At 39.0% G+C, this 23,810-nt stretch overlaps 4 protein-coding genes across 7 annotated transcripts; all 4 read right to left on the bottom strand.

The window, feature by feature from the left end:
* Positions 1 to 411: 411 nt before the first annotated feature.
* Positions 412 to 6,452, bottom strand: LOC111610901. The gene is made up of 6 exons (XM_023345970.1): positions 6,290 to 6,452; positions 6,116 to 6,205; positions 4,335 to 4,424; positions 2,503 to 2,865; positions 2,330 to 2,419; positions 412 to 2,238 (listed from the first exon to the last, which is right to left on the bottom strand). Exons 1-6 carry the CDS (start codon positions 6,450 to 6,452, stop codon positions 2,099 to 2,101), a joined length of 936 nt encoding a protein of 311 aa, XP_023201738.1. The 3' UTR covers positions 412 to 2,098.
* On the bottom strand, positions 4,783 to 10,574 carry LOC102232060 (tripartite motif-containing protein 16-like). Of its 4 annotated transcripts, none has more exons than XR_002753926.1 (3): positions 10,482 to 10,574; positions 5,926 to 10,172; positions 4,783 to 5,837 (listed from the first exon to the last, which is right to left on the bottom strand). XR_002753926.1 is itself a non-coding variant. In XM_023346969.1 (2 exons), the coding sequence occupies exon 2, from the start codon at positions 9,927 to 9,929 to the stop codon at positions 8,310 to 8,312; it is 1,620 nt and encodes a 539-aa protein (XP_023202737.1). In that variant the 5' UTR covers positions 9,930 to 10,172; positions 10,482 to 10,574; the 3' UTR covers positions 4,783 to 8,309. The 4 variants fall into 4 exon arrangements, 1 of the variants encoding a protein (XP_023202737.1); XR_002753927.1 differs by having other exon boundaries at positions 4,783 to 6,031; positions 6,116 to 10,172; XR_002753928.1 differs by having other exon boundaries at positions 4,783 to 6,205; positions 6,290 to 10,172.
* A 3,068-nt stretch (positions 10,575 to 13,642) lies between these two features.
* LOC106700056 (tripartite motif-containing protein 16-like protein) lies at positions 13,643 to 15,646 on the bottom strand. Its single transcript, XM_023346979.1, has one exon. It carries the CDS (start codon positions 15,461 to 15,463, stop codon positions 14,024 to 14,026), a length of 1,440 nt encoding a protein of 479 aa, XP_023202747.1. The 5' UTR covers positions 15,464 to 15,646; the 3' UTR covers positions 13,643 to 14,023.
* A 3,580-nt stretch (positions 15,647 to 19,226) lies between these two features.
* Positions 19,227 to 23,687, bottom strand: LOC111611196. Its single transcript, XM_023347025.1, has 6 exons — positions 23,521 to 23,687; positions 21,741 to 22,103; positions 21,568 to 21,657; positions 21,365 to 21,467; positions 21,105 to 21,285; positions 19,227 to 20,934 (listed from the first exon to the last, which is right to left on the bottom strand). The coding sequence occupies exons 1-5, from the start codon at positions 23,612 to 23,614 to the stop codon at positions 21,138 to 21,140; spliced, it is 798 nt and encodes a 265-aa protein (XP_023202793.1). The 5' UTR covers positions 23,615 to 23,687; the 3' UTR covers positions 19,227 to 20,934; positions 21,105 to 21,137.
* Positions 23,688 to 23,810: the final 123 nt, after the last annotated feature.

Raw genomic sequence — 23,810 nt, 5'->3', positions numbered from 1 at the left:
GTAGATGTTCTGAGCTAAAAAAAAAAATTAACATAAATCACTGAAATATTTAATATTTTATTTTATTAACATCAGCAGTAAATAGCTAAATAAATAAAAATCCTGGAATATTGAGATTTTTCTGACCTAAAATCTCTAAAACTGAACATTTATTCGACATTCAAACTAAAGAGGTCAGAAAAAAAAAGTCAGTTGTTCAGTAAAAGCAGCTTTTTGTTTTTTTCAGTCTGAGGCGTGGCTCTGATGTCGGACGTATCTGAGGCGTCGCAGCTTCAGCCGCTGCTCAATTCAGTTATTTTATCAGATTTAACACTGAAAATGTTTTCAAACCCTGAACTTTCACACAGAGAAACACAAACAGGTTCTGGTTTCTAAACAAAACTTCATGTTTTAAAAAAATAAAACCCAATGTTAGATTAAAAAACGTATTTATTCCCTTTAATAACTTTAGTTGTTGTTTTCATTAAAGTTTTTATTCACAGTAATAAAAAAACAAAACCGTCTACATTCAGTCAACGTTTGATCAGAAATCAGCAAAACAAACATTAAAATCTTAGGCTGCGTTCACATCGCAGCCTGAAGTGACCCAATTCTGATTTTTTGTGCAGTGTGAACGGGCTAAGGACCTGAAAGTGTCCCGCATGCGCAGTAGAGGGTGCAATAGCGTCAGCGTTCTACCAATGGCCATAAAAAGTAGAAGTGCTCAGTGTTTGCTGAAGTAAACATGGATGTTAACAGTGGAGCATAGTTTACATATTTGAAGTTGTTGTCCGACCGGAGCAGCAGGTTAGTAACTTAATCCTCATTACGTCCGTCATGGTTGCTGTTATTCTTCCCGCTTGCGAGTATCATAGTGACGTTTGTCGAATATCAGTGACGTTCAGGTCAGGTGAACGTGACCTGGACTTTAGATCGCATCTGAAACGGATACCTATCAGATACCCAAGTGACCTGCATCGCATTCGAAAAGAATCCGACCTGTGCTGTTCAGAAAAAAAAACCCCAGTGTGAACGCAGCCGAAAAACGTTAACAAAAAAAAAACGGATCACAGTGATACTTGGTAAACATTTCACTCATTCAGTTTTGAACAATTGCAACAATCAAACGTCAAAGTTTGTTCCTGATCCGAATCCAAGCAGCTAAAGTAGGTTCAGGTTCTGGTCTGTGAACAGAACCGGTTCCTCTACAGAACCAATTAGTGTGTTGATCAGAAGGTTTGGGCGATGAAAAGCCTTCAACTGAACGAAGAGCAACAATAAGAACAAACCACAGAATAAAGAGTTCAGCTTTAAATCTGAATGAAATGTTTCCATTTAGAGTCAAACTACTTAAATATTTGCTGATGAAACATAGAAAAGAAAAACTAATTCCCAGAATAAATTTAACTGAAAACGGAACCAGAGCAACTAAAAACAATAATAAAATAAATTAGTTCACTGTTTCTTGGAGTGAATAATAACAGAAACCTGAAATGTACAACATGCACAGTCATATTGACTAAACATTATTATAAGTTCGTCTCCAGGCAGAACAGCTCCAGATGGAGACGCAGTGATGATGAGGCGACTTGCAGTCCTGAGCTGCTGACCTCTGGAGGAAGGAAGTTCCTGCCATCAGCATCAACACATGGCCGACTTGTGACAGAGTGACCAACCTTCTGACCAGCAGACAGGAAGTACTGAGGCCTTTACTTGTGAAATAATAAAATGAGTTAATATTAAAACAAAATGTTTAGTTCTCAACTCAGAAAGCAAGGAGGGTGATTGACAGCGCTAAGACCCGCCTCCTGGCAATGATTGGTTGTTTCTAGTTATCACTGGGAGAAAGCAGAGGAGCTTTTTTCTTTTTTACAGATTACATGTCTCATAACACGTAGTGACAGTCTAAAAAAATGCGTAAAAAATATATTCCGTCTCCAGGTACATTTACCTGGAGACGGAATATATTTTGGAAAATATATTACTTTCAATATATTCTGCATGAAAGTAATATATTCTCTCCATAAAAATATATTATGAAATTTGACTTCATCCAAAGAAATACAGGAAGTGAGTCAAATTTGACTTCTGAGTCAAATTTGACTTCTGTCAAATTCCCTCATGTCTCCATGGAGACTGGTCCAAATTTGACTTCCTGTATTTGTTTGGATTTCCTTGCGACACAAAAGGAAACCAGACCCAGACAAATGATGAAGAATGAAAAAACAATTAGGCAAAGATGGAATCTGGTAAAATGACCTGAAACAGAAACAAAAAAAGTCCAAATTAGTTAACTGAAAACATTCAGGTTCACAAGTGATTCTGAGACGCTTTGGACCTGCTGACTCACCGTTCGTCACGGTTTCCTCCTGTGGCGTCGGACTGATGAGGTTTCTGGGATGAACCGACTCTGTTGTCGTTGTTGAAACAAAGTTTGGATCTGAAACAGCAACAATAACAGGACTGATTAGAAAAACCCCAACAGATCCGGATCAGAACCTGCAGTTTGGACCCATTTCTCACCAACAACAAGCAGAAGTTCTGCTTCTATCCTGAGGCGTGGGATGAAACATCGGAACCTGCCGTGGTCCTGCAGGCTGACGTTCCTGATGGTCAGAGACACGTCTCCTCGCCTCAGGCCGTCCTGGGACAGAGACGTCCTCTGGATGTACGTGTCCATCATCATGTCTCGGTCCGTCTTCTTGAAGCGGTACACGAACACGTACTCCACACGCTTCTGAGGGCCGGACGGCCTCAGGTCCGGTCGGGACCACTCCACCGTCTTCCCCACGGCGTCCCACTCGGGATCCACCCGACACGGGAGGACGACGTCATCTCCAGGAGCAGCTACGATTGGCTGAGACGAACCAATCAGATGGAGGCCACCTGGAAGCACAGGGAAGACTTAATTAGGTTTCATAAATATGATTATGAAACTAAAGTAAAACCCTGAAACTTCTCAGTATTTGACAAACTTCAGGGTAGTTTTCCCAAGAGTGGAAAACCCCACAGACAGAAACACAATCCATCTGTGTGAACTGACACGTACCCGGAGGTTGGATTTCCTCCAGGAAGTTTGTAATATAAGCAGCTGTTTATGATTTGAATTAACAGTGAAATCGTAAACTCAGTTTTTCCAGAGAATGTGGAATCTGGAAGCTTCCCCTCCAGATAATCAATGATTCAGGCTGAGTCACTGCAGTCAGATTCCTCCTCAGTGAATCCATGGAGACCACAGTCTGGTCCAAACGGCTGAGTAACAGCTCCTCTCCATGACCCGGTCCAACTCAGTTCCTGTAAGCCAGTCAGGAACTGATCCGAACCATCGTTATGGTCAGTCGTATCCACAATTGAACTACAATATCATCTCCATACCAGCAACATCTATTATGACACCAATACAATACATAGTTCTCAGGTGATGTCACACTTAAGGGCTGGCTGCAGTTAGTTTCACTAAACTAAATATTTTTGACTCATAATTCTGCATTAGCGCGAAAAAGAACAGAATGACAAGAAAATGGAGGGATTGATTGATTAATATGATTAATAAGATAAGGGGTTGAAAAGGTCATAATAAATCAATTACTGAACTAATAAAAGTTTCAATAATAATGTAGTTTGTATGACTAGCTTTAGTCATGCAACAACAACTCTGGTACTTTCTGAGTATATATTTTGGTGTTGAGTCGTGAATCACATGTGATTCACGACTCAACACCAAACCATTGGTGTGAGAACATCAGATTTAAAAACACGTTTTTGTGATCTAGTAACTCATCATCAGTCACAGTAAAAACATCAACAACAAAAAAACCACAAAATGTCTCTGAGGTTTTCAGCGTGTCTGTGGTTTCCTGACAGACAAGTCAACATATTGGAGAACAAAATATTGGAGAACTCCCCAATATTTTGTTTATTGTTGCTCTGTAAAGTACCTAAAGGCATCATCATAGTAAAAGTAAAACTGCTTAAATCAAATTAAAATGACTGATTTTGAATAATGAAACACATATTAGTATTTAACATGAGTACTTAAATGTGAGATAGGATTTTATCACAATAATATAAGTCATTATGATAAAGGTTCATATAAACACGATTAAGTTACACCAGCCAGTGAAATATGTCATCAGCCTTCTGATGGAAGCTGTTGAATAAAACTTTAAAATCCAATTAATGTGAAAAACATAAGAGTTATAAAACTATAAAAACACATAATCCTACATTCAGCTCCACTTAGAAACAAATTTAAACTGTTTTTTGTTTGTTTATCACCGCAGAAACAGTTATTATTATTATTATTATTATTATTATTATTATTGAGCTCAGACTGAGCAGCAGCAGAAACTCACCCCGAACCAAAGTCCAGTAAAAGCAGAAGGTAAAAATCCACGATGAAAACATCAGCGACCAGGAGCATGTCCAGGCGAGACTAGAGGAACCTGAGCGTTAGAAAACTGATGACTGTTGCTCCCAGCAACTCACATGTGCCCGGAAATTACGTCACCGCGGCCGCCTTATTGTGAGTGGCAATTCACTGTAATCAAATTACTGAAAGCATGAAGCTTAACATTTAAAGCAAGAAATGTTAAAACACATTTATAAGTTTTTTGTTTAGTTTTAAAGCTACAGTTTTTTTTAAAGAGGTCGAAAGTTAAATCTAAAAGTTAAATATTTTTAATAAAGTTTCAATCAGATTGATCTCTGGCTGGATTTTCTCAGTCATGCTGAGAGAAAATGAACCACAATTTATTACACAAAAACCTTTTTATTAACAGAAAAAAAAAATACCCAGGCAGGTTGTAAATATAGCAAGTGTCAATAAAACAATTTAATGAATATTTTTCTACATTTTGTATGAGAATAAAACATTCCTGTGAAGTTAAATTCAGGTGAGATACAACCATGAATTATTTATAGAGAATAAACAAAACAGCACTAAAATATAACAATATGAAACCATTTGGAGTGAGAGGAGTTTTTGCTCTCTTTATTTTTCACATCGACAAAAATATGTAATAAAAATGTATAACTAACTAGCGCCCCCATGTGGATAATCCAAGAATTAAATAAAATTGTTTTCCTCATGACATGAAAATCTTTAATGTTCATATTGAACAGAGGGAGTTATTAGCTGCTCTTGTCAATTGAAATGTAACATATATTTTTTATTTTTTTTAAAGAACTTTAAGTGTTTAAACAGTTAAATATTCTTCAGGATTAAAAACCTGAACAGAAACTCAACTTTCTGTTTCTACTTTTCTATAAATAAGCATCATTTTCTGGTAAAATGAAACATTCATTAAGTAAAATATACAAAGCATCTAATGCAGATCTGATCTCCAGACCTGCTGATGTGAATGTTTAAGGCACATTAATTCAGATTGGAAAAACTATCCTGTGGTTTAAATAGTCGAGTAAAGTAAAAAAACAACAAAAAAAATAAAACATATTATCACAACAGTAAACCAGTGCTACCATAAAAAGAACCTTGTTAAGTTTAACAGGTTGTTTTCAATAACACTTCAAATTAAGTACAGATGTCGACGTTTTGTCCTGATCTATTTCATCCTGAGGTTGAACAAAACCTGAAGCGCTTCAAGAAGACTTCTAGGAGTTTTGATCGGTTCTCGTTTCTTCTCCAGACGTAAATCTGTTGGAGTCCTCGTCATGTTGGCAAATCTAGGCGGAGATTCCTGCAGCGTCAACAGAAGAAACTGCAGGAAAACCAGGGAGAAGAAGAGTTGAGGAAGAGATGAGCAGCAGAGCAGCAGATTCAGACTCTGACGGATCAGGATTCACGTCTTCAGCCGCTGGCTGGAGTCGGACTCTGCAGAGATGCAGCGTCAGAAAACCTGCGAGAAGCAAAGAAAACATTACGAACTAAAACATGTGATGAAGAAAAAACACATGAATGTGTTCCAGGTATTATTTTTAACTTACTTGTTTTTGCTCAACGTTTTAAAGCGAAAGACAGAAATTGAATTCAGGCAAACAATGAAGAAGAAAAGATGAAGTGGCAAACAGCGCAGCAGCCTGGAGCGACGATCTGAAATGAGAGAAATTATAAGCAATAAAACGGAACATTCAGGTTCACAAGTGATTCTGAAACGTTTTGGACCTGCTGACTCACCGTTCCTCACGGTTTCCTGCTGTGGCGTCGGAGTGATGAGGTTTCTGGGATGAACCGACTCTGTTGTCGTCGTTGAAACAAAGTTAGGATCTGAAACAGCAACAATAACAGGACTGATTAGAAAAAACCCCAACAGATCCGGATCAGAACCTGCAGTTTGGACCCGTTCCTCACCAACAACAAGCAGAAGTTCTGCTTCTATCCTGAGGCGTGGGATGAAACATCGGAACCTGCCGTGGTCCTGCAGGCTGACGTTCCTGATGGTCAGAGACACGTCTCCTCGCCTCAGGCCGTCCTGGGACAGAGACGTCCTCTGGATGTACGTGTCCATCATCATGTCTCGGTCCGTTTTCCTGAAGCGGTACACGAACACGTACTCCACACGCAATTTTTGAAGGTCAATTTCTACATGTTTTTGGGGAATTTTGTCAAGAAGCAGAAGCAAAACAATATGTGGTTTTTCTGAAGAGTGTGGAGTGTAAGTGTTTTTGTAAATAGATAGATTTTATTACAAACTCAGAGTCCAGATTACATACAAAAGAAAGCGAAGACAATAAAAGAATAAAAAGTACAAATTAGATCTGAAATAAGTTCTTTATTTATTTGTATCACTTTTTGATGTCTATCGCCTTTAATTAGTTTTATCTATGATTAACTTCCGGTTTGATGCTTTTATTTTGAAGTGACATTTTCTGCGTTGTATGTTTACGAACAGCGGCTTGACAACAACAGACTGAAGAATTTGTAACTGAGTTAAAATCTCTTACTAACAGAATCTTTAATAGAAGCACAATGTATGTTTTTTGTGTAAATAAGTTTATGTTTTTTTTAAAAACTGCATTTGTTTGATCATATGCCTAAACTAAAGTTGTTTTTAAGATTGTACCTTTATTTTATGTTGTAAACGTTTTTACATTATGCTCACGTTATGCTTTGTGTGTACAGCTATTGCAATGAAACTAAGAATTTATTGCATTGAAACTTTAATGTTCATCTTTAAAGTTTCATCCTTCATTAGGTGGATTACGCTACATTTTTAATTCACAAGGTTAAAAAGAGAGACAATGGAGTTGATGCTAATGCTAACCTGCTAATTCCCATTGTAAAAAAAAACACACAAAATAAAACTCATTGTTGCCATGGATTTCAGGAATCAAGGAGAGATGAGTTTCGACTAGTCAGACTGTAATTAGAGATATCTTAAATCACTAAAACGTCATAAAACAATTTGAGATATCTGGAATGTAAGGGCGGTAAAACTGAATTTATGTTAAAACGGCTTGCCATACTTTCTGACACATTAAAAACTTTTATGCATCATCTGTTGGACTTCAGCCATGTTGGAGGATTTTAGATTTGACTTTGAGAGCCAGAAATCAGATTTGAACAGTTTAATCTTTAATAACTAGCAGTCAGTAATCTACTCCACTGTAATCTCTATATTTTATTTGTCCATTCTTGAATCTTGTAGATGTTTACATTAAAATATAAAAAGTAGAAATGCACCGATCCATTGTTCAGACATATAAATCGGTCAATTTTTCCTCTGATCATTTATTGACAGGTTTATGCTAAAATTAATGGACTTTTCACCATAACAGCAAAGTGAAAAATCTACCATAAAAATGTTTTATGCAAAATAATATGACATATATGGAGTTCTAAAGTAGATATTAAAATAAATTAGAGCATTTTGTCTGCATTTACAAACAAAACAACTGGAAAAAATGAGGAAAACAGTAAATCAATATCATGTTTATGATACTTGTAACAATCCACACTTTCCAGTTTCTTACACATTCAGACTAAAAACATGACAGTAAGAAGTGCAGGGAGATTCTGGAGGTTCAATCAGAATAAACTGAAAGCAGAGCAGAAAAAAATACTAATGATGATGATGTTAGTTACATTAACTAACACTAACACTCCTAGTTAATGTGCTTTAAAAATAATCAGAAACTCAAGCAGGTTCTGGTGACATCAGAAGTGATAAATGTGATAATAATGATGCAGCTAAATATGAAAAAAATTAAGAAATTAGAGATTCTGATCACACATCAAACATTAATAAAAACAATAAAGATGACAAAGAAGCTCCACTAAGACAGCTGATCTCTCAGCAACAATGATGGAGACGAAAGGAACTGGGACTAAAATACACATTTTAACCAACTGGACCTGAGATCACTGCTGACTATTTCAACTTAATGAACTCAGCAGAGGAGTCACCAGGACAGGAAAGTGAGAAATAAAGACCAACCCCAGCATATAGAGGCTGAGTGAATCTGGTCTGGACTCTGTGGAGGAGAGTCATGGTTTCAGAGACGCTGTAGAAACACAGAACACCTGCTCTGTGATCCAGGTACACTCCTATTCTGGAGGAAACTGGACCTGGTACTGGAGTTTCAGTGTTGTTGTGATAAAATGTGTAACTGTCTGTGTAACCATATAAAGACCAAGATCTGTCATTGAACCCAAAGGCTTCTTTTCTGTTGATGTTCTTGTAAGAAATGGCTACATAAACTCCACTCCCAGTCCTCTCCACCTCCCAGTAACAACGTCCAGTCAGAGTCTCTCTACTCAGGACTTGATAACAACCAGTGAATCTGTCAGGATGATCTGGATAATCTTGTTGCCGGTTCATTAATGTTACTTTTCTGTTCTGCTCAGATAATAACAGAAATATGTTTGCTGTGTTTGGATCCAGAGTGATTTCTTGTGAATATTTTAAGAATTCATCTCTGGTCTTTGGTTCTGACAGTAGAACATCCACTTCAGTGATTGCCAGTTCAACGTTTCTCCATGAGTCTCTCAGGATGTCCTGTAGTTTGTCTGTGAGCTCTGACACAGCTGCTGTCACGTCTTCAAAGTGTCTCAGAGGACGGATGTTGATGCTGGATGAGTGTGTAGACTCACTGAGTGCTGGCAGTGAGGGGTAGTTGAGGAGAAACTGGTTGTGATCCTCTGTGTGTGAGAGCTGCTCCAGCTCAGCGTCTTTCCTCTTCAGCTCAGTGATCTCCTGCTCCAGCTTCTCCTGAACATCTTTGACTCGACTCACTTCAGTTTCCTGCTGGGATCTGATCTGCTGCTTCACATCAGAGCTTCTTTCCCGGAGGAGACGGATCATCTCAGTGAAGATCTTCTCACTGTCCTCCACTGCTTTATCAGCAGAGACATTGATGGCCTCCACCTCCTGTTGAAGCAGCTTCACATCTTTCTCTTGGTCCTGGATTCTCTGATGGATTTGTTGTTGACTCTCCTGGAGCTCCTTCTGCTTCTCAGCCCTTTCTGCTTCTGCAGAGATTGTTTCATAACCATCCATCAACATCTTCATCACCTCATCATGACAAGAGCAGATGCTTTCCATGAGAGTTTTGGTGGGATTCACCAGCTTGTGCTTTTTAAAAGCAGGAGATTCATAATGAGGCTGAAGATGATTCTCACAGTAAGAAATCAGACAAACCAGGCAGGTCTTGACAGCTTTCATCTTCCTCCCAGTGCAGACATCACAGGTCACATCTTCAGGTCCAGCATAGCAGTGATCAGCTGCAGCAGCTTGGAGTCCAGTCTTCTCCAGATCCTCCACTAAATCAGCTAACATGACGTTTTTCTCCAGATCAGGTCTTGGTATGAACTCTTTCCTGCACTGAGGGCAGCTGTGGTTTCTCCTCTGATCTTCTTCATCCCAGTGGCTTTTAATACAGTTCATACAGTAACTGTGTCCACAGGGAATAGTCACCGGATCCTTCAGTAGATCCAAACAAATTGAACAAGAAAAGTTACTTTGGTCTAGTTGAACTATTCTCTGCGCCATTTTAGCTCACAGTAACAACTGCGTAGTTTCCTCCTCTGTAGAACAACAGCAGCTCTGATCTAAACATCACGTGTTGCTGCAGTGAATGAGGCCTGGAAGCTGTTAGCCTCAGCAGGAAACTTCCAGATCAGAAGAGGAGGGAACAGAGACGTGTTGGCAGGATGCAGCCTAGGAGGAGTTATCAGACCTCGGGAAAAACTGTGAGGAATGTCTTCCACTGTGCCTGCTTGTTTTCCCAAGTTTCTATGTGGAGAACAAAAATCAGAAAATGGATTACTTATAAAATGCTTAAAGTGGAGAAGAGATTTAAGCTTTCACCTGTTTATGGTTATTTTGGAAATTTTGAATGCTGCTGAAGTAATGTTACTCCTTTAATTTCATTCACCTGCATAAAAAATAAGGGTTGGACTTGATGAATTAAGACTTAAAAACCACTTAAAAACAAATGTAAACTTTATTTCCCTAAACTCAGTGTTATGAAACCTGATTAGCTAAAATGTCTTTATCAGTTTTTATTATTATTATTATTATTGAGCAGCAGCAGAAACTCACCGGGAACCAAAGTCCAGTAAAAGCAGAAGGTAAAAATCCACGATGAAAACATCAGCGACCAGAAACATGTCCAGGCGAGACTAGAGGAAGCTGAGAGGTAGAAAACTGATGACTGCAGCTCCCTGCATCTCACACGTGCCCGGAAATTACGTCAGCGCGGCCGCCATATTGTAAGTGGCAACTAAAGCGTCTCATATTCGGTAAGAACTGTTGACATTAAAAACTATTTTGATTCTACATATTTCTGTTAATTTCGGTTCTAATGTTTTAATTCAGAGGCAAAAACCAACAATAATTGCAAATTCAAATCCGCTTTAAATTGACCTAATTTATCTAATTTACCTTTCAACTTATCTTAATACCAGCTAATTCATTTCAGTTTTAATCACAATTTAATATCTAGTTTAGATAATTTGTCCAATCAAAAATTATTAAAGGTATAGGGAAATGGGAAATTCCCTAATCTTAATTTTTAGATCAAAACGATTTACTACTACATATTTATTATTATTAAAAATAACGAGTTTACATCTAAAGGACAGAATTCACAATGAAAACATGAACAATAATGTTTAAGGAAGAAATGTTAAAAAACTTTTTTAAAAATATTTAGTTTTAAGCCAGGCACGTGCAGGGGCCCTTTTTGAGTTTTTGGGGTTTTTTTTTCAAAACAATTTATTTTTATTATTTTATTTTATTATTATTTTTAATCTGTATGTCAGAAGGCCTGCTTGTTCCCCTCAGCAATAATATTTCTCTAAATATAATAATGTAGTAAAATAAACTAGCCTGGCTGCCCTCAGGCTAATAATGACTCTCAGAGCCTCCATGTTGTTCAGACTCCATGGTGAGGAGGAGGAGGATCTGTTCCTCTATCTATCTAATTATGGGCAAGAATATTTTCATTAACTGGTTTGTGAATAAAAACGTAGGTCTGATGTTGACGTTAGAAAAACTGTTTCTATTTATATTTTTATAATCGTCCTGCAATAGCGGGACAAAACCCGCCTCACCACTAAACTCAGAAATGCTGCAGAGAAACTTCTGACTTTAACTTCATCATTCTGCTAAAAGCCCGGTTCACTACAGGCAGTCTGGGTCGGAACCACCGACAGATAGAAAGAATATCTGTCTTTATATCAGACAACCTGATATAAGACACTGAGACTGTCACCGCGAGTCGCAACGCAGCTCAAAGCCCCGGTACCATCTGGTACCACCCGGTACCGCCTGCTCTCTGTTCGCTCTGCTTCTCCTTAACGTTTCGACCAGGCGGGTTCAAGCCGCTGGAGGTTCTGGGCTGTAAACAGAAGTTACTGCAGAACCTCAAGTGTTAAAGGAAGATTCGGCCCAATTAGAGTCACAAAATAAACATCAGAGAAAATATTGCAGCAATAATCAGAACCGCAGCAAAAAGCCAAACATGCCACAATGACATGAACCAAAATGTCTCCAAAGCATCGGGGGGACTGACAGGGGCCACCGGGGGATTCCAGGTAGATTCCAGGTAGGTTCCAGGTAGGTTCCAGGTAGATTCCAGGTAGATTCCAGGTAGGTTCCAGGTAGATTCCAGGTAGATTCCAGGTAGGTTCCAGGTAGATTCCAGGTAGATTCCAGAGATGAGCATCGCAGCAGCTGTTCCTCCAGGGCCGGCCCAAGGTAATATGGGGCCTTAGCCAGAACCCCCCGTCCTACTAAGAACCTCAGCATCACTAACATGTTTAAATGTCGATCAGGTGAATCTGTGAGAGGGAGACCAGGTTTATTGGCCCAGTTTAAAATCAATCACTGATTATTGGTTATTGGCTGTGATGTATTTGTGAACAAACCCAATTCAAACACAAAGATTACACCATATTGTAGCCATGGTAACACAACAATCAAACTATCAAGATGATTCTTTAAACTTTTACAAAGTAAACGTCCTAATTAAATCCTAAATGTACTATTTATTTTTCTCAGCTGAATGCATAAAAAAAATGAATAACATTCTATATAAATGATGCTACAGGTTTAGATCTATGGTCTGTGTTACAATTACACCATTTATAGGGGCCCTTGAGTGTCTGGAGGCCCCTGAATGGCCCCTACCAGCAGGTACTGAGTTTTCTTTGCCTTGATATCCCAGTCTAATAATTCTAGATCTAGAGGTTTAACATCAAACTATTATATAGTTTTAACCCCTTTGAGTTTCTGATCTATAAATCAGTCTGCAGCCAGGTTGTTCTAGAGGTTAAATAGATATTATTAGGGCTTCATTAGTAAAATGGCAGCAGCTTATTTCATAACTTCATGACCTTTGACCTTCTCTCCTCTGGTCTGTTTAACAGCTACAGTCTCAGATCAGCTCAGCCCTCCAGGACTGTCAGCAGCAGAAACAGAAACTTTTTACCTGTTGGGGAAAATAGAGACTAGATTTGCTTTGCATTTCCTGCATGATGGCGATGATCCAGTAGGATCCAGTTAGATTCTTGGTTAATATGGGTTGTTGCTGTGTTGTTGTACGGAGTTTTTGTTCAATGGGGCCCTTTTTTAACTTTGAGCCCCCGCCCCTCCAAAGGTCTCTGCACGGCCCTGCATAAAAGACTTTATCAATTGTAAATAGTTTGCAGAAAGAGTAACGCTGATTATGTGCCAATATGTTCAAATCTAGTTTGGGGTTATCCTAGCTGTGGAAAACATTTTATATTTTTGCTTAATCCATCTTTTAAAAACAAAACTTTAACTGCGTTCATGATTCTTCCTGCTGAGGAACATTGTGGTATTTGGCGCCATCTGGTGGCCAACCTTGAGGTTTCTCCGCAGTATTATCTCAGCCTTGTCGTCCTCACACAGATATAAAACCCGGTAGATTCTGTTGGGTCTTTTTAGGACCATCCTGGACTCCTGCCATCAGGAGACAGAAAACAAATCTCAGCCTGAAGCAACAAAAACTCTGATTACTCACTTTGTTCTCATCTGAAAACAACAACTGATTCTGCTATTTGGAAATGTTTAAAAATTACCTTTGAATAATAACTTTTATTACTGACACATGATAATAAAATGTAATAAAACATGAAATCCTCATTATATATTCAAACAGTGAATCAACTTGATCAATGCACAAAAACAAACACAGAACCACAATCTGAGTCACAAAACGACTTTATTGACACAGTTTGATCTTTGTCCAATAAAAAATGATTTGTTGATAATGCTAATAATTACAGTTTACATCAGATCATCTTTACATGGATCTGAACAACAACAACAAAATATGATCTGACAAAACAATAAATATAAATGTCAATCAATCAGTACAGTCAGTCGATTTAGCAAATTTCATCATTAACTTTTGAACATTCTCTTAAAACACTTTCTATACACTATGTTCAATAAACATAGATATTATTTTAAGTGAAGCTTGGTCGGCTCCATGGCTGGACAGAAACAGGAAGGGGCAGCACCCAAACAAACTCCAACAAAACAACAAGATGACAAATTTCTCAGCAGTGAGGAAATGACAACAATGATGGAGACAAAAGCAACTGAACTGGACCTCAGGCCACCAATGGCTGTTCAGGTTTAATCAGCTCAGCAGAGGATCCATTATAAAGACAGATCCCAACATACAGAGGCTGAGTGAATGTGGTCTGGACTCTGTGGAGGAGAGTCATGGTTTCAGAGACGCTGTAGAAAGACAGAATACCTGCTCTGTGGTCCAGGTACACTCCTATTCTGGAGGAAACTGGACCTGGTACTGGAGTTTCAATGTCATCAAGAAAAAATGTGTTACCATCTTTGGTGCAATATAAAGACCAAGATTTGTCATTGAATCCAAACCCTTCTGATCTTCTGATGCTCTTGTATGAAACTGCTACTCCAACTCCTCTCCCAGTCCACTCCACCTCCCAGTAACAACGTCCAGTCAGACTCTCCCTGCTCAGGACCTGCTTATAATCAGTGAATCTGTCTGGATGATCAGGATAAGACTGTTGCTGCATCACCCTTATTACTTTTTGGTTCCCCTCAGATAGAAACAGATTCCAGTTTGCTGTGTTTGGATCCAGAGTGATCTCTTTTGAATGATGTAAGAGTCCATCTCTGGTCTTTGGTTCTGCCAGTAAAACATCCACATTAGTGACCTTCAGTTCTATGTTTGTCCATGTTTCTCTCAGGATGTCCTGCATTATGTCTCTGAGCTCTGACACAGCTGCTGTCACGTCCTCAAAGTGTCTCAGAGGACGGATGTTGATGCTGGATGAGTGTGTAGACTCACTGAGTGCTGGCAGTGAGGGGTAGTTGAGGAGAAACTGGTTGTGATCCTCTGTGTGTGAGAGCTGCTCCAGCTCAGCGTCTTTCCTCTTCAGCTCAGTGATCTCCTGCTCCAGCTTCTCCTGAACATCTTTGACTCGACTCACTTCAGTTTCCTGCTGGGATCTGATCTGCTGCTTCACCTCAGAGCTTCTTTTCTGGAGGAGACAGATCATCTCAGTGAAGATCTTCTCACTGTCCTCCACTGCTTTATCAGCAGAGACATTGATGGCCTCCACCTCCTGTTGAAGCAGCTTCACATCTTTCTCTTGGTCCTGGATTCTCTGATGGATTTGTTGTCGACTCTCCTGGAGCTTCTTCTGCTTCTCATCTCTTTCTGCTGCAGCTGGGACTGTTTCATGGTCTTTATGTTCATCCATAGTGCAGAAGATCTTCATCCTGTCATCATGACGAGCGCAGTGGTCAGCTTGGAGTCCAGTCTTCTTCAGATCCTCCACTAAAGCAGCAAACATGAAGTTCTTCTCCAGTTCAGGCCTTGGTATGAACTCTTTCCTGCACTGAGGGCAGCTGTGGATTTTCCTCTGATCTTCTTCATCCCAGTGTGTTTTAATACAGTCCATACAGTAACTGTGTCCACAGGGAATAGTCACCGGATCCTTCAATAGATCCAAACAGATCGAACAGGAGAAGTTACTTTGGTCTAACTGAAGTCCTCTGTTCTCCATTTCAGCTCTCAGTAACAATGACTGGATCAGTTTCAATTTCTCGTCTGAGGAGGAGGGAACAGAGACGTATTTACAGGATACAGCGAAAGGGAAAACGTCACACCTCCGTTCCCAGGAAGAGCTGTAAGGTTTTTCTTAGACCTGCCTAAACCTGCTTGTTTTTCCAGGATGTGGAGAATTACTGAGAGTTACAACAGAGATCAGATAATGACTCCGTTACAGAACCAAAAAAAGAGAAGAGCTTTAACTTTTTAGCTGTTTTGGTTGGTTTAGACTCTTGATTTTATTCACAAACAAAAAATAACAGACTTATGTGTGATTTAGCCAATAAAATATCAGCTAATTAAATAATTGTTGCTTGTGCTAAACTAAGGTAACTATTGATGCTAAATATAGATCCCTATGTCCATTTGTCTGTGGGGTTGAGCAGTCGTCTTGTAACTGGAAGGTTGTAGGTTTGATTTCAGCTTCCTCCTGTCTTGTGTCGATGTGCCCCTGGGCAAGGCACTGAATGAACCCCAAGTTACCTATTGATTGGTGTATAAATGTGTGTGTGTTTGTGGGTAAATGTGACTCCAGTGTAAAGCGTTTTGAGTGGCAAAATGATTGGAAAAGCTCCATACATGTTCAGTCTATTTACCTGTGTGTGGTCAGCCTTAGCAAACCACTGGAGCTAATAAAAACTAGTGTCGCTATTTAAGGTTTTTACAGTAAGACTTAAAATAGATTGTTGCAACATCCCAACCTAGTTTATATTTGTCCTTTTACGCCGCAACATTGGTATCCCAAAATAGTTATAAAGAATCATTTTCACATAAGGTCATTGATTTCTAAATCAGAAAATTATTCAATAAACATTATTTTCTCAAAATAATACTTCATCTTCATTCATGCTTTGTGTTTGAACTGGTTGTTTGGAACCAAATGTTCATGATCTCATTCTTTTGGTCACTACTCAAAGCATCTACATGTGTTTGACCACAGATGAAGGTAAAAATGATGATTTAACGTTACATTTCTTCACTAAGACAGATCAGTACATCACTGCTAACGGCGCTTCAGTCCACACATTGATCTCCTGCTCTGTGTTTTCATTATCTGTGAACAAGAACCCAAACTTAACTCTGTCACTTTGGACTGGACCTCCTTCCTGCTGTGCTGTTGAAGTGTAGAAAGTGTTATCTATTAATATTTGACATAATTACTTTAATAAAAATAGTAACTTAGACAGAAATATAACTTAAAATCATCACCCTAAGCTATTATTAAAGTCCAGGCACTATATCGAATAGAGTTGCAGAGAACGAAACAGGCTTTCAGTTATCAACTTTAATGTCGCAGTCTTTAGCTTCTGCGGCTAACAGCTTGCAGTTTGTTGCTGTAAACAGACTGAACAGGCGCTCCGCCTGTTTCCTGTTCAAACAGCTGCAGCCAGAATCTCCTTATCATCCCAGATCATATCATATTTCTGGCTTGATTAAAAGTGCGGCGGCTCAGTGGTGGTAAAGCTCTGAAATGGTGACCTGCTGCTGGGTGGGGCGGCGGGCTGCGCTCTTGGGGAACCTGTAACTACAAGGAATTATGAACAAACCTTCATAGGAACATTCAGTTTATTGATTGGTTCATATTGACTCTATGATGTTATTATGATTAAAGCTCTTGGAAGTGCCTTGTTAAAAAGTACGATATAAATAAAATAGTTTTGACTTGACTCAAACCAAATGAGACGACGTGTTTTCAGAGCTTCGGCTGAGGTGTTGTGCTAATTGTGCGAAGCTTTATGACAAACTGGGCCTTGTTTTCTTATTCAGTTAATAATCCTCTGTAACTTCCTGGCTGATGTCTGGATGCCTGTCAGTTCTTCCACACAATGCTCTTTCCTCATGATGTCATCTCCTTTGTGAAGTTTTCCAGACAGCATGATTCACCAGCTGCAGAAGCTCTACTGGGTCTGTTTTCATCAGGTTCACCATGAAAGGTCTGTGTGTCTGACTCTCCGTGTTTATCAGCCAGCTGGCCGATACAAAGGCTGAGCTACAATCAGTGAAAAGTATCTGGAGACGGGTTTGCTTATCCACAAGTGACAGAATGGAGTGTTTCACTTGTAAAATAATATTATCTATGGGACGACTGGCATATTCAAACTGATAGAGGTCTCCAGAATGTCGGTAAATATGCCAGAAAAGGCCTAAATATAAAATTTACGATATAAATCTAACATTCTGAAGACCTATGGGTGTTACTGGGACAAACGCCTGATCATAACATGGTGGAACCTTTTGTTTAGGTTTAGGAGATAAGTTTAGAGGTAAGATTTAAATCAGTTTTTCATAAAGTTTAGAGTCGGGAATATACGAGTAATGGGAAAGGTTAGGGTTAGGATAAGGGTTAGGCTGTAGAAATGAATGGAAGTCAATGGAAAGTCCCTACAAAGATAGCCACGCAAGCATGTGTGTGTGTGTGTGCGTGTGTGTCTGTGGGTGTGTGTGTGTGTGTGTGTGTGTGTGTGTGTCCTAACAAAATGCAGTCAAGTCCAGTCCTGGATGTCTAAATGAAACTTTGGTGAGAGGGAAAGTGAAGGGAAAGCAGATCATCCATGATAGGAGAAGTGAAAGAGAAAGTTCACTAGATGGCAGCAAAAGTTGCTTTATCTGACATTTAAACAGAATTTGCTTCAAACTAAGCAGCCAAAGCCAATATTAAAACAAATCAGTGCTTTTGGTTTAGAGCTGCATTTACGAACAAAACGTACAAATGAGGAAAACAATAAATCAGTATTATATTTATGATGTTATTCACAACCGTAACCCAACAGCTTGTTTATGGTTTCTGTTAGACGTCCAGGGAGATTCTGACTATAAAAATAAACAGAGAAAGTAAAACTATTAATGATGCAAGTATTTAATTATTAGTCAATTTGTTTTGAAAGGGATCTAGAAATTCAGGGGTTTTCTGGACACACATAATGTGAAACTGACATTATAAATGTGATAACATTCATTATCTCAACACTATTAATATGTTTGGAAGTTAAAATTTATTAACTTTTATGAGGAAATCAGTTATTAAGATTTCCCAACAGCCTTAGACTGAAAGTTGATTAAAGATTACAGAATAAATTCTGACAGCTCATTTAATCCCAATAAAACTTTAGTCAGACAATAACTCATTTATTATAATAACTTGGTCTGAAAATTTTACACCTTCAGGATGTTTTGGAAATTCACAACCAATTTCTTTGTTATTCTTGGTTTTAATTTGTCATAACGGCGCTGATTTCCATAAAAACTAAGATTTTCCACTTCGATTGGATTTCCCCTTTGGGTTTTATTTTAGAACCAGAAAGTAAAAGAAACGGTTTAATTTCCTGGAGCTGAAACTCATCAGGATTTGACTGAACATGAGAAGGCCTGTTGTTGTCTCAGGTGATTCCCGGCAGATAACTGATCTACTGGGATCTGTTTCTACCCGTCGCCTGAAGGTTTGATCTGACGTGAGACAAAGGAGAGAACTGGAGGGGGGTTCAAAGTTCACCAGAATTAAAACCACAGTAAGTTTCCAGAAAACATTCTGATTCATTGGATTTCAAAGGAAAAAGAAGCAAAAGTTTATTCAGGTAGACAAGAAAAAGTTCTCAGTTTGGATGGCCTAGTTAAAGTCCAGACCTTTAACTCCAAGTGGAACCTTCAGGAAGCCATGAAAACTGTAGATCATGAAATCTTTCATGGACGTTTGGATCACAGCAAAGAAACATGTTTATGTTCTGATCAGAGGTCAGAGGTCACCTCTATTTAAAATCAGAGGCGCCAATTCAGAGCGACAGAAGAAAACGCAAATATATTTAAAGAAATCTGAAACACGGTACTTCAGAGTTCACTTTATTACAAAATATAGAAAAAAATAAATATTCAAGTCAGAAACATTTACAGCTTTATGTTTAATTTATTAGCTTAATAAGGTTTTAATCAGCTAAAACTGAGAATCATTTAGTCCCAATTTAGCTTTAAGTGTCTAAGTGGCAAAATAAATTACAGCTTAAAAAAATTCATATAATCCAGCAGGATTAAAATCTCCAGAGTTTAACAGCATTTCTCTAAAACGTCTCCAGGAAGTGACTGGAAAATAAATGTCAGTCCATCATGTAACCACAGCAGGTCAACTACAAGGAAAACAACTCAGACTTTTATCTTTTCACATTGAGGATTTGATTTACTGTTTAGTGTAACATTAAGACACAGATAACAAAATTAGTGTAAATACAGTGTTGGTGCATTAATGAAAAATAGTTCTATATCACTGTTTGTTTTTCCACACACATTTAAAATATTTCCTAACGTTTCACAGCTTGATCTGGTCTACAGATCTTTAACAAATGTTTGAGCTTCATGTTTAAAAGATGCAACATGTGTTTAAACAGCAGAGTCCAAAATAAATGAAAAACATTAAAATGAAAGATGATACCAGATCATACATGGTGATGTTAAACAGAAGTACAATAAGTTAAAATCCTAAAAAATTGAGATTCAAAAATACTTTATCAATCCCAAAGGAAAGTTAAATGTTGTAGCTCGTTAATTCTTCAATTATTGCAGATGGAAAGATCTTCTGTAGCAGTCTGTACGGCACTGAATCTAAAGAAGCCTCTGACTGAAGATACTCTACCTTCCCAAGACAGTTTCATGAAGAGGATGGTCAGGATTGTCCATCATTTTCTTGATTTTATCAAGAATTCTTCTTTGCATGATCACCTCCAGCCTCCTGTCCATCTCTGATTCACCCAACAACTCAGACTCATCTGAGTATTTCTGTAGATGTTGGACTTGTGCTGGAAGTCTGAAGTGTACAGAGTGAAAAGGAATGGTGAGAGCACAGAGCCCTGTGGTGCTAATATGTTGCTGACCACCTGGTTAGACACAAAGTCCTTTAGTCTCACAAACGGTGGTCTGTCTGTCCGTCAGGTAGATCCAGGTGATCCACTTGTATCTTCTGGAGTTTCTCACAGAGCAGCTCAGACTGAATCGTCTTAAATGGACTGGAAAAATCAGAGAACACGATCCTCACTTTGTCTGGATGACACAAAGTTTGTTGAAGCAGGTGTATGATGGCAACCTCCATTTCCATGGCGATAAGCAAACTGCACAGGGTCTTGATATGAGCTTGTCTGCTTACTCAGGTGGGCCAACAGGAGTCTCTCCAGAACCTCCATGCTGTGGGATGTCAGGGCAGCAGGTCTGTGGTGGTTGAGTTTTCTTTGGAACTGGAACCAGACAGGATGTCTTCCAGAACAGTGGAGCCTTTTCTTGGCTCAGGATATGGTTGAAGAGGTTCTGCAGAATCCCAGAGCTGCTCTGCACAGACACAGTTCAGCCAACAGACGAGCTTCTCCTTGTTGGATCAATTCAGAACATTTCCTCATGTTTATCTGAAAGTTTGTAGGATTCCTGCAGTCTGAGAGCTGCTTTATGGAGAACCTTCAGGAGAACAAAAGAAAAAGTCCAGAGTCAAACAAAGAGCGTTTTATTAGAGCATCACCTGCTGCCTCTACCATCATATGACATCATGGTGTGACATCATATGACATCATGGTCTACCATCATATGACATCATGGTCTGACATCTGATACTGATGAGTCAGACTCACCTGGTTTCATCAATACGCCTCAGACTGATCGACTCAGCCTCCACAGTTTCCATGACGCTGCAGTTGATCAGGAGTCGCAATGAGAGACTGGATGGAGTTTTTCTCCACATCAACACAGGTCTGCTCTTGAGCAAAGCAACAAAACTGCAAGGCAGAGGCTCTCAGGGGGTTCTGTTGAAATCTGTAACAGGTTTATTTTTTGATTAATCATCTGACTATGAGAAAGAAGCGCTGATGTGTTTTAATTATTTCTGACTTACTTTGTGGTTTTGGAACAATTTTTCAAGCTGAAGATGAAAAGTGAACTCAGAGAAATGATGAAGAGACAAACGGGAAAAACAAGAAACATCCTGGACCGACGACCTGAAATAAAAGAAGAAAAATGTCAGAAAACCTCAAAACAAAGTAAAACTTGGTTTATTCTCAGAATCTGAAGCATCAGAGTTTGGACCCGCTGACTCACCGTTCGTCACGGTTTCCTCCTGTGGCGTCGGACTGATGAGGTTTCTGGGATGAACCGACTCTGTTGTCGTTGTTGAAACAAAGTCTGGATCTGAAACAGCAACAATAACAGGACTGATTAGAAAAACCCCAACAGATCCGGATCAGAACCTGCAGTTTGGACCCGTTTCTCACCAACAACAAGCAGAAGTTCTGCTTCTATCCTGAGGCGGGGGATGAAACATCGGAACCTGCCGTGGTCCTGCAGGCTGACGTTCCTGATGGTCAGAGACACGTCTCCTCGCCTCAGGCCGTCCTGGGACAGAGACGTCCTCTGGATGTACGTGTCCATCATCATGTCTCGGTCCGTCTTCCTGAAGCGGTACACGAACACGTACTCCACACGCTTCTGAGGGCCGGACGGCCTCAGGTCCGGTCGGGACCACTCCACCGTCTTCCCCACGGCGTCCCACTCGGGATCCACCCGACACGGGAGGACGACGTCATCTCCAGGAGCAGCTACGATTGGCTGAGACGAACCAATCAGATGGAGGCCACCTGGAAGCACAGGGAAGATTTTATTAGGTTTCATAAATATGATTATGAAACTAAAGTAAAACCCTGAAACTTCAGGGTAGTTTCCCCAAGAGTGGAAAAACCCACAGACAGAAACACAATCCATCTGTGGAGGGTTGGGTTTCTACCAGGTTTCCTCCAGAAAATATATTTACATTTCAAACACAATTGAATGTTAGAAATAAAAACTGTACAATAATGAAACAAAAATAAAAATAAAAAATATGCCAGCATTCTTTTATCTAATACATTTACATGAATCGGTTTGTATTGGAGGACTTTATCTAAGGCTACATCTCACAAGTTTCCCTTTAAACATCCAAAAATCTCCCTTTCCAGATGTAATATAAGCAGCTGCCAGAATGTCCCATTTATCATTTTAGTCAAACGAAAGCAAACAAGTGGAAAAAGGAAAATATTACTGGGTGATTTCTGATCCCTGTCAGGGAGAGATAAGCAGTGATGAATCGTTATGCTCCATTTGCTCTCACCTGAATCAACAACTGATTATTTTAGTGATTTTTTCATTTAAATCATTAAATTAATTCTGTTCTCCATTAGCTTCCCCTCTAGGGAAGGCTTTAAAATGTATTTAAAGCCCAGCTTTAAATAAATTGAGGTGCAACTCATCAGGGATGATTGAAATAAAAGCCACTTGCTGAAAATATTTTTCTGTGATTTCTTTTTAAAAAAAAAAGAGAACAGAGCAAGAAAAATTAAAATGATATTGAACCTGGTATAAAAAAAATATTATTTTTATTTAAGACACGATGTCACGCCCACGTTTCATTATGACTAAGCTCTATGTTCATGTTGATTAATGTGACATTTCGGTCATGTGAGTTAATGAGTCATTGTGGTGGTGGGCTCATGCTGACTCACCGTGAATATCAAGAGTAAACATTAAATAATTTAAAGCATCTCTTCCAAATAAAGTCAGAACAATTATTATGGGACAACCGGCGGATACGTTTTAATATCAATGAATAGCGGTTTAAAAAAAATAATTTTAATCTCTTCAACAAAGCTTATGAATTTAGATTCAGATTTGAAGACTAATTTAGTCAACCAATGTGAAACAATTTGAACTGTCAGAAAGCAGCAGTGCATGACGGTAGATGTAGTACTTTAGACGAAGTCTGTACGTGAGTTTTATATTTAATAAAATAAGTATAAACAGTAGAAATGAGGTCAGAGGAAAACAAAGACACAAATAAGTAACTTAAATATAAAACAGAGACAGTCAGACCGTCTGAAAGCAGCCGAGTCTTTCATAGTTCGCTGTTTAGAGAAACAATGAATGAGTTCAGCAACCGTTTCACTCAGTTTGAATGAAAACGTTTCCTGGTTGCTTAGTAACAGTTTAACGTAAGTTGAGGAGAAAAGCAGCAGCGTTTACCTTTAACAGGCGTCCAGACCAAAACCACGACGAAGATAAAAGTCCAAAATCCTGAACGGCTGAAGAAAAACTGACAGAGACCAGCTGCTGACATTACAACAGAACTGTTGTCACCGCCGCTACGGTACCGAGGATTCCCTGAACTGAGAAGGAACCAACTGTGGGTTTTAAACTGTGCTGACTTTATGGGCGTAAAGGGGTGGAGCTTCGGTTTCAGCAATTCAACAGCGTGGAATTACGGCTTACGTAATGGAAAGTAGGGAGAACACACCTAACTATAACTAAATATT

Source organism: Xiphophorus maculatus, chromosome 14 (assembly GCF_002775205.1).
Source record: "Xiphophorus maculatus strain JP 163 A chromosome 14, X_maculatus-5.0-male, whole genome shotgun sequence".
Classification (NCBI taxonomy): Eukaryota; Metazoa; Chordata; class Actinopteri; order Cyprinodontiformes; family Poeciliidae; genus Xiphophorus; species Xiphophorus maculatus.
The sequence above is the reverse complement of the archived record's forward strand: the minus strand, read 5'-3'. Positions and strand labels throughout refer to the sequence as shown.

What these genes read in the sequence shown, in the direction of transcription:
- LOC111610901 (XM_023345970.1), bottom strand. Translation starts at nt 6,452, where the DNA reads ATGATGATGGACACGTACATCCAGAGGACGTCTCTGTCCCAGGACGGC. An exon ending in AGAACTTCTGCTTGTTGTTG is followed by an intron (nt 2,420 to 2,502) that starts GTGAGAAATGGG and finishes TTGCTGTTTCAG; the next exon opens with ATCCAAACTTTGTTTCAACA. An exon ending in GGAGGAAACCGTGACGAACG is followed by an intron (nt 2,239 to 2,329) that starts GTGAGTCAGCAG and finishes TTTCTGTTTCAG; the next exon opens with GTCATTTTACCAGATTCCAT.
- LOC102232060 (XM_023346969.1), bottom strand. Translation starts at nt 9,929, where the DNA reads ATGGCGCAGAGAATAGTTCAACTAGACCAAAGTAACTTTTCTTGTTCA.
- LOC111611196 (XM_023347025.1), bottom strand. Translation starts at nt 23,614, where the DNA reads ATGTCAGCAGCTGGTCTCTGTCAGTTTTTCTTCAGCCGTTCAGGATTT. An exon ending in GGTCTGGACGCCTGTTAAAG is followed by an intron (nt 22,104 to 23,520) that starts GTAAACGCTGCT and finishes CTGTGCTTCCAG; the next exon opens with GTGGCCTCCATCTGATTGGT. An exon ending in AATTGTTCCAAAACCACAAA is followed by an intron (nt 21,286 to 21,364) that starts GTAAGTCAGAAA and finishes AACCTGTTACAG; the next exon opens with ATTTCAACAGAACCCCCTGA.
- LOC106700056 (XM_023346979.1), bottom strand. Translation starts at nt 15,463, where the DNA reads ATGGAGAACAGAGGACTTCAGTTAGACCAAAGTAACTTCTCCTGTTCG.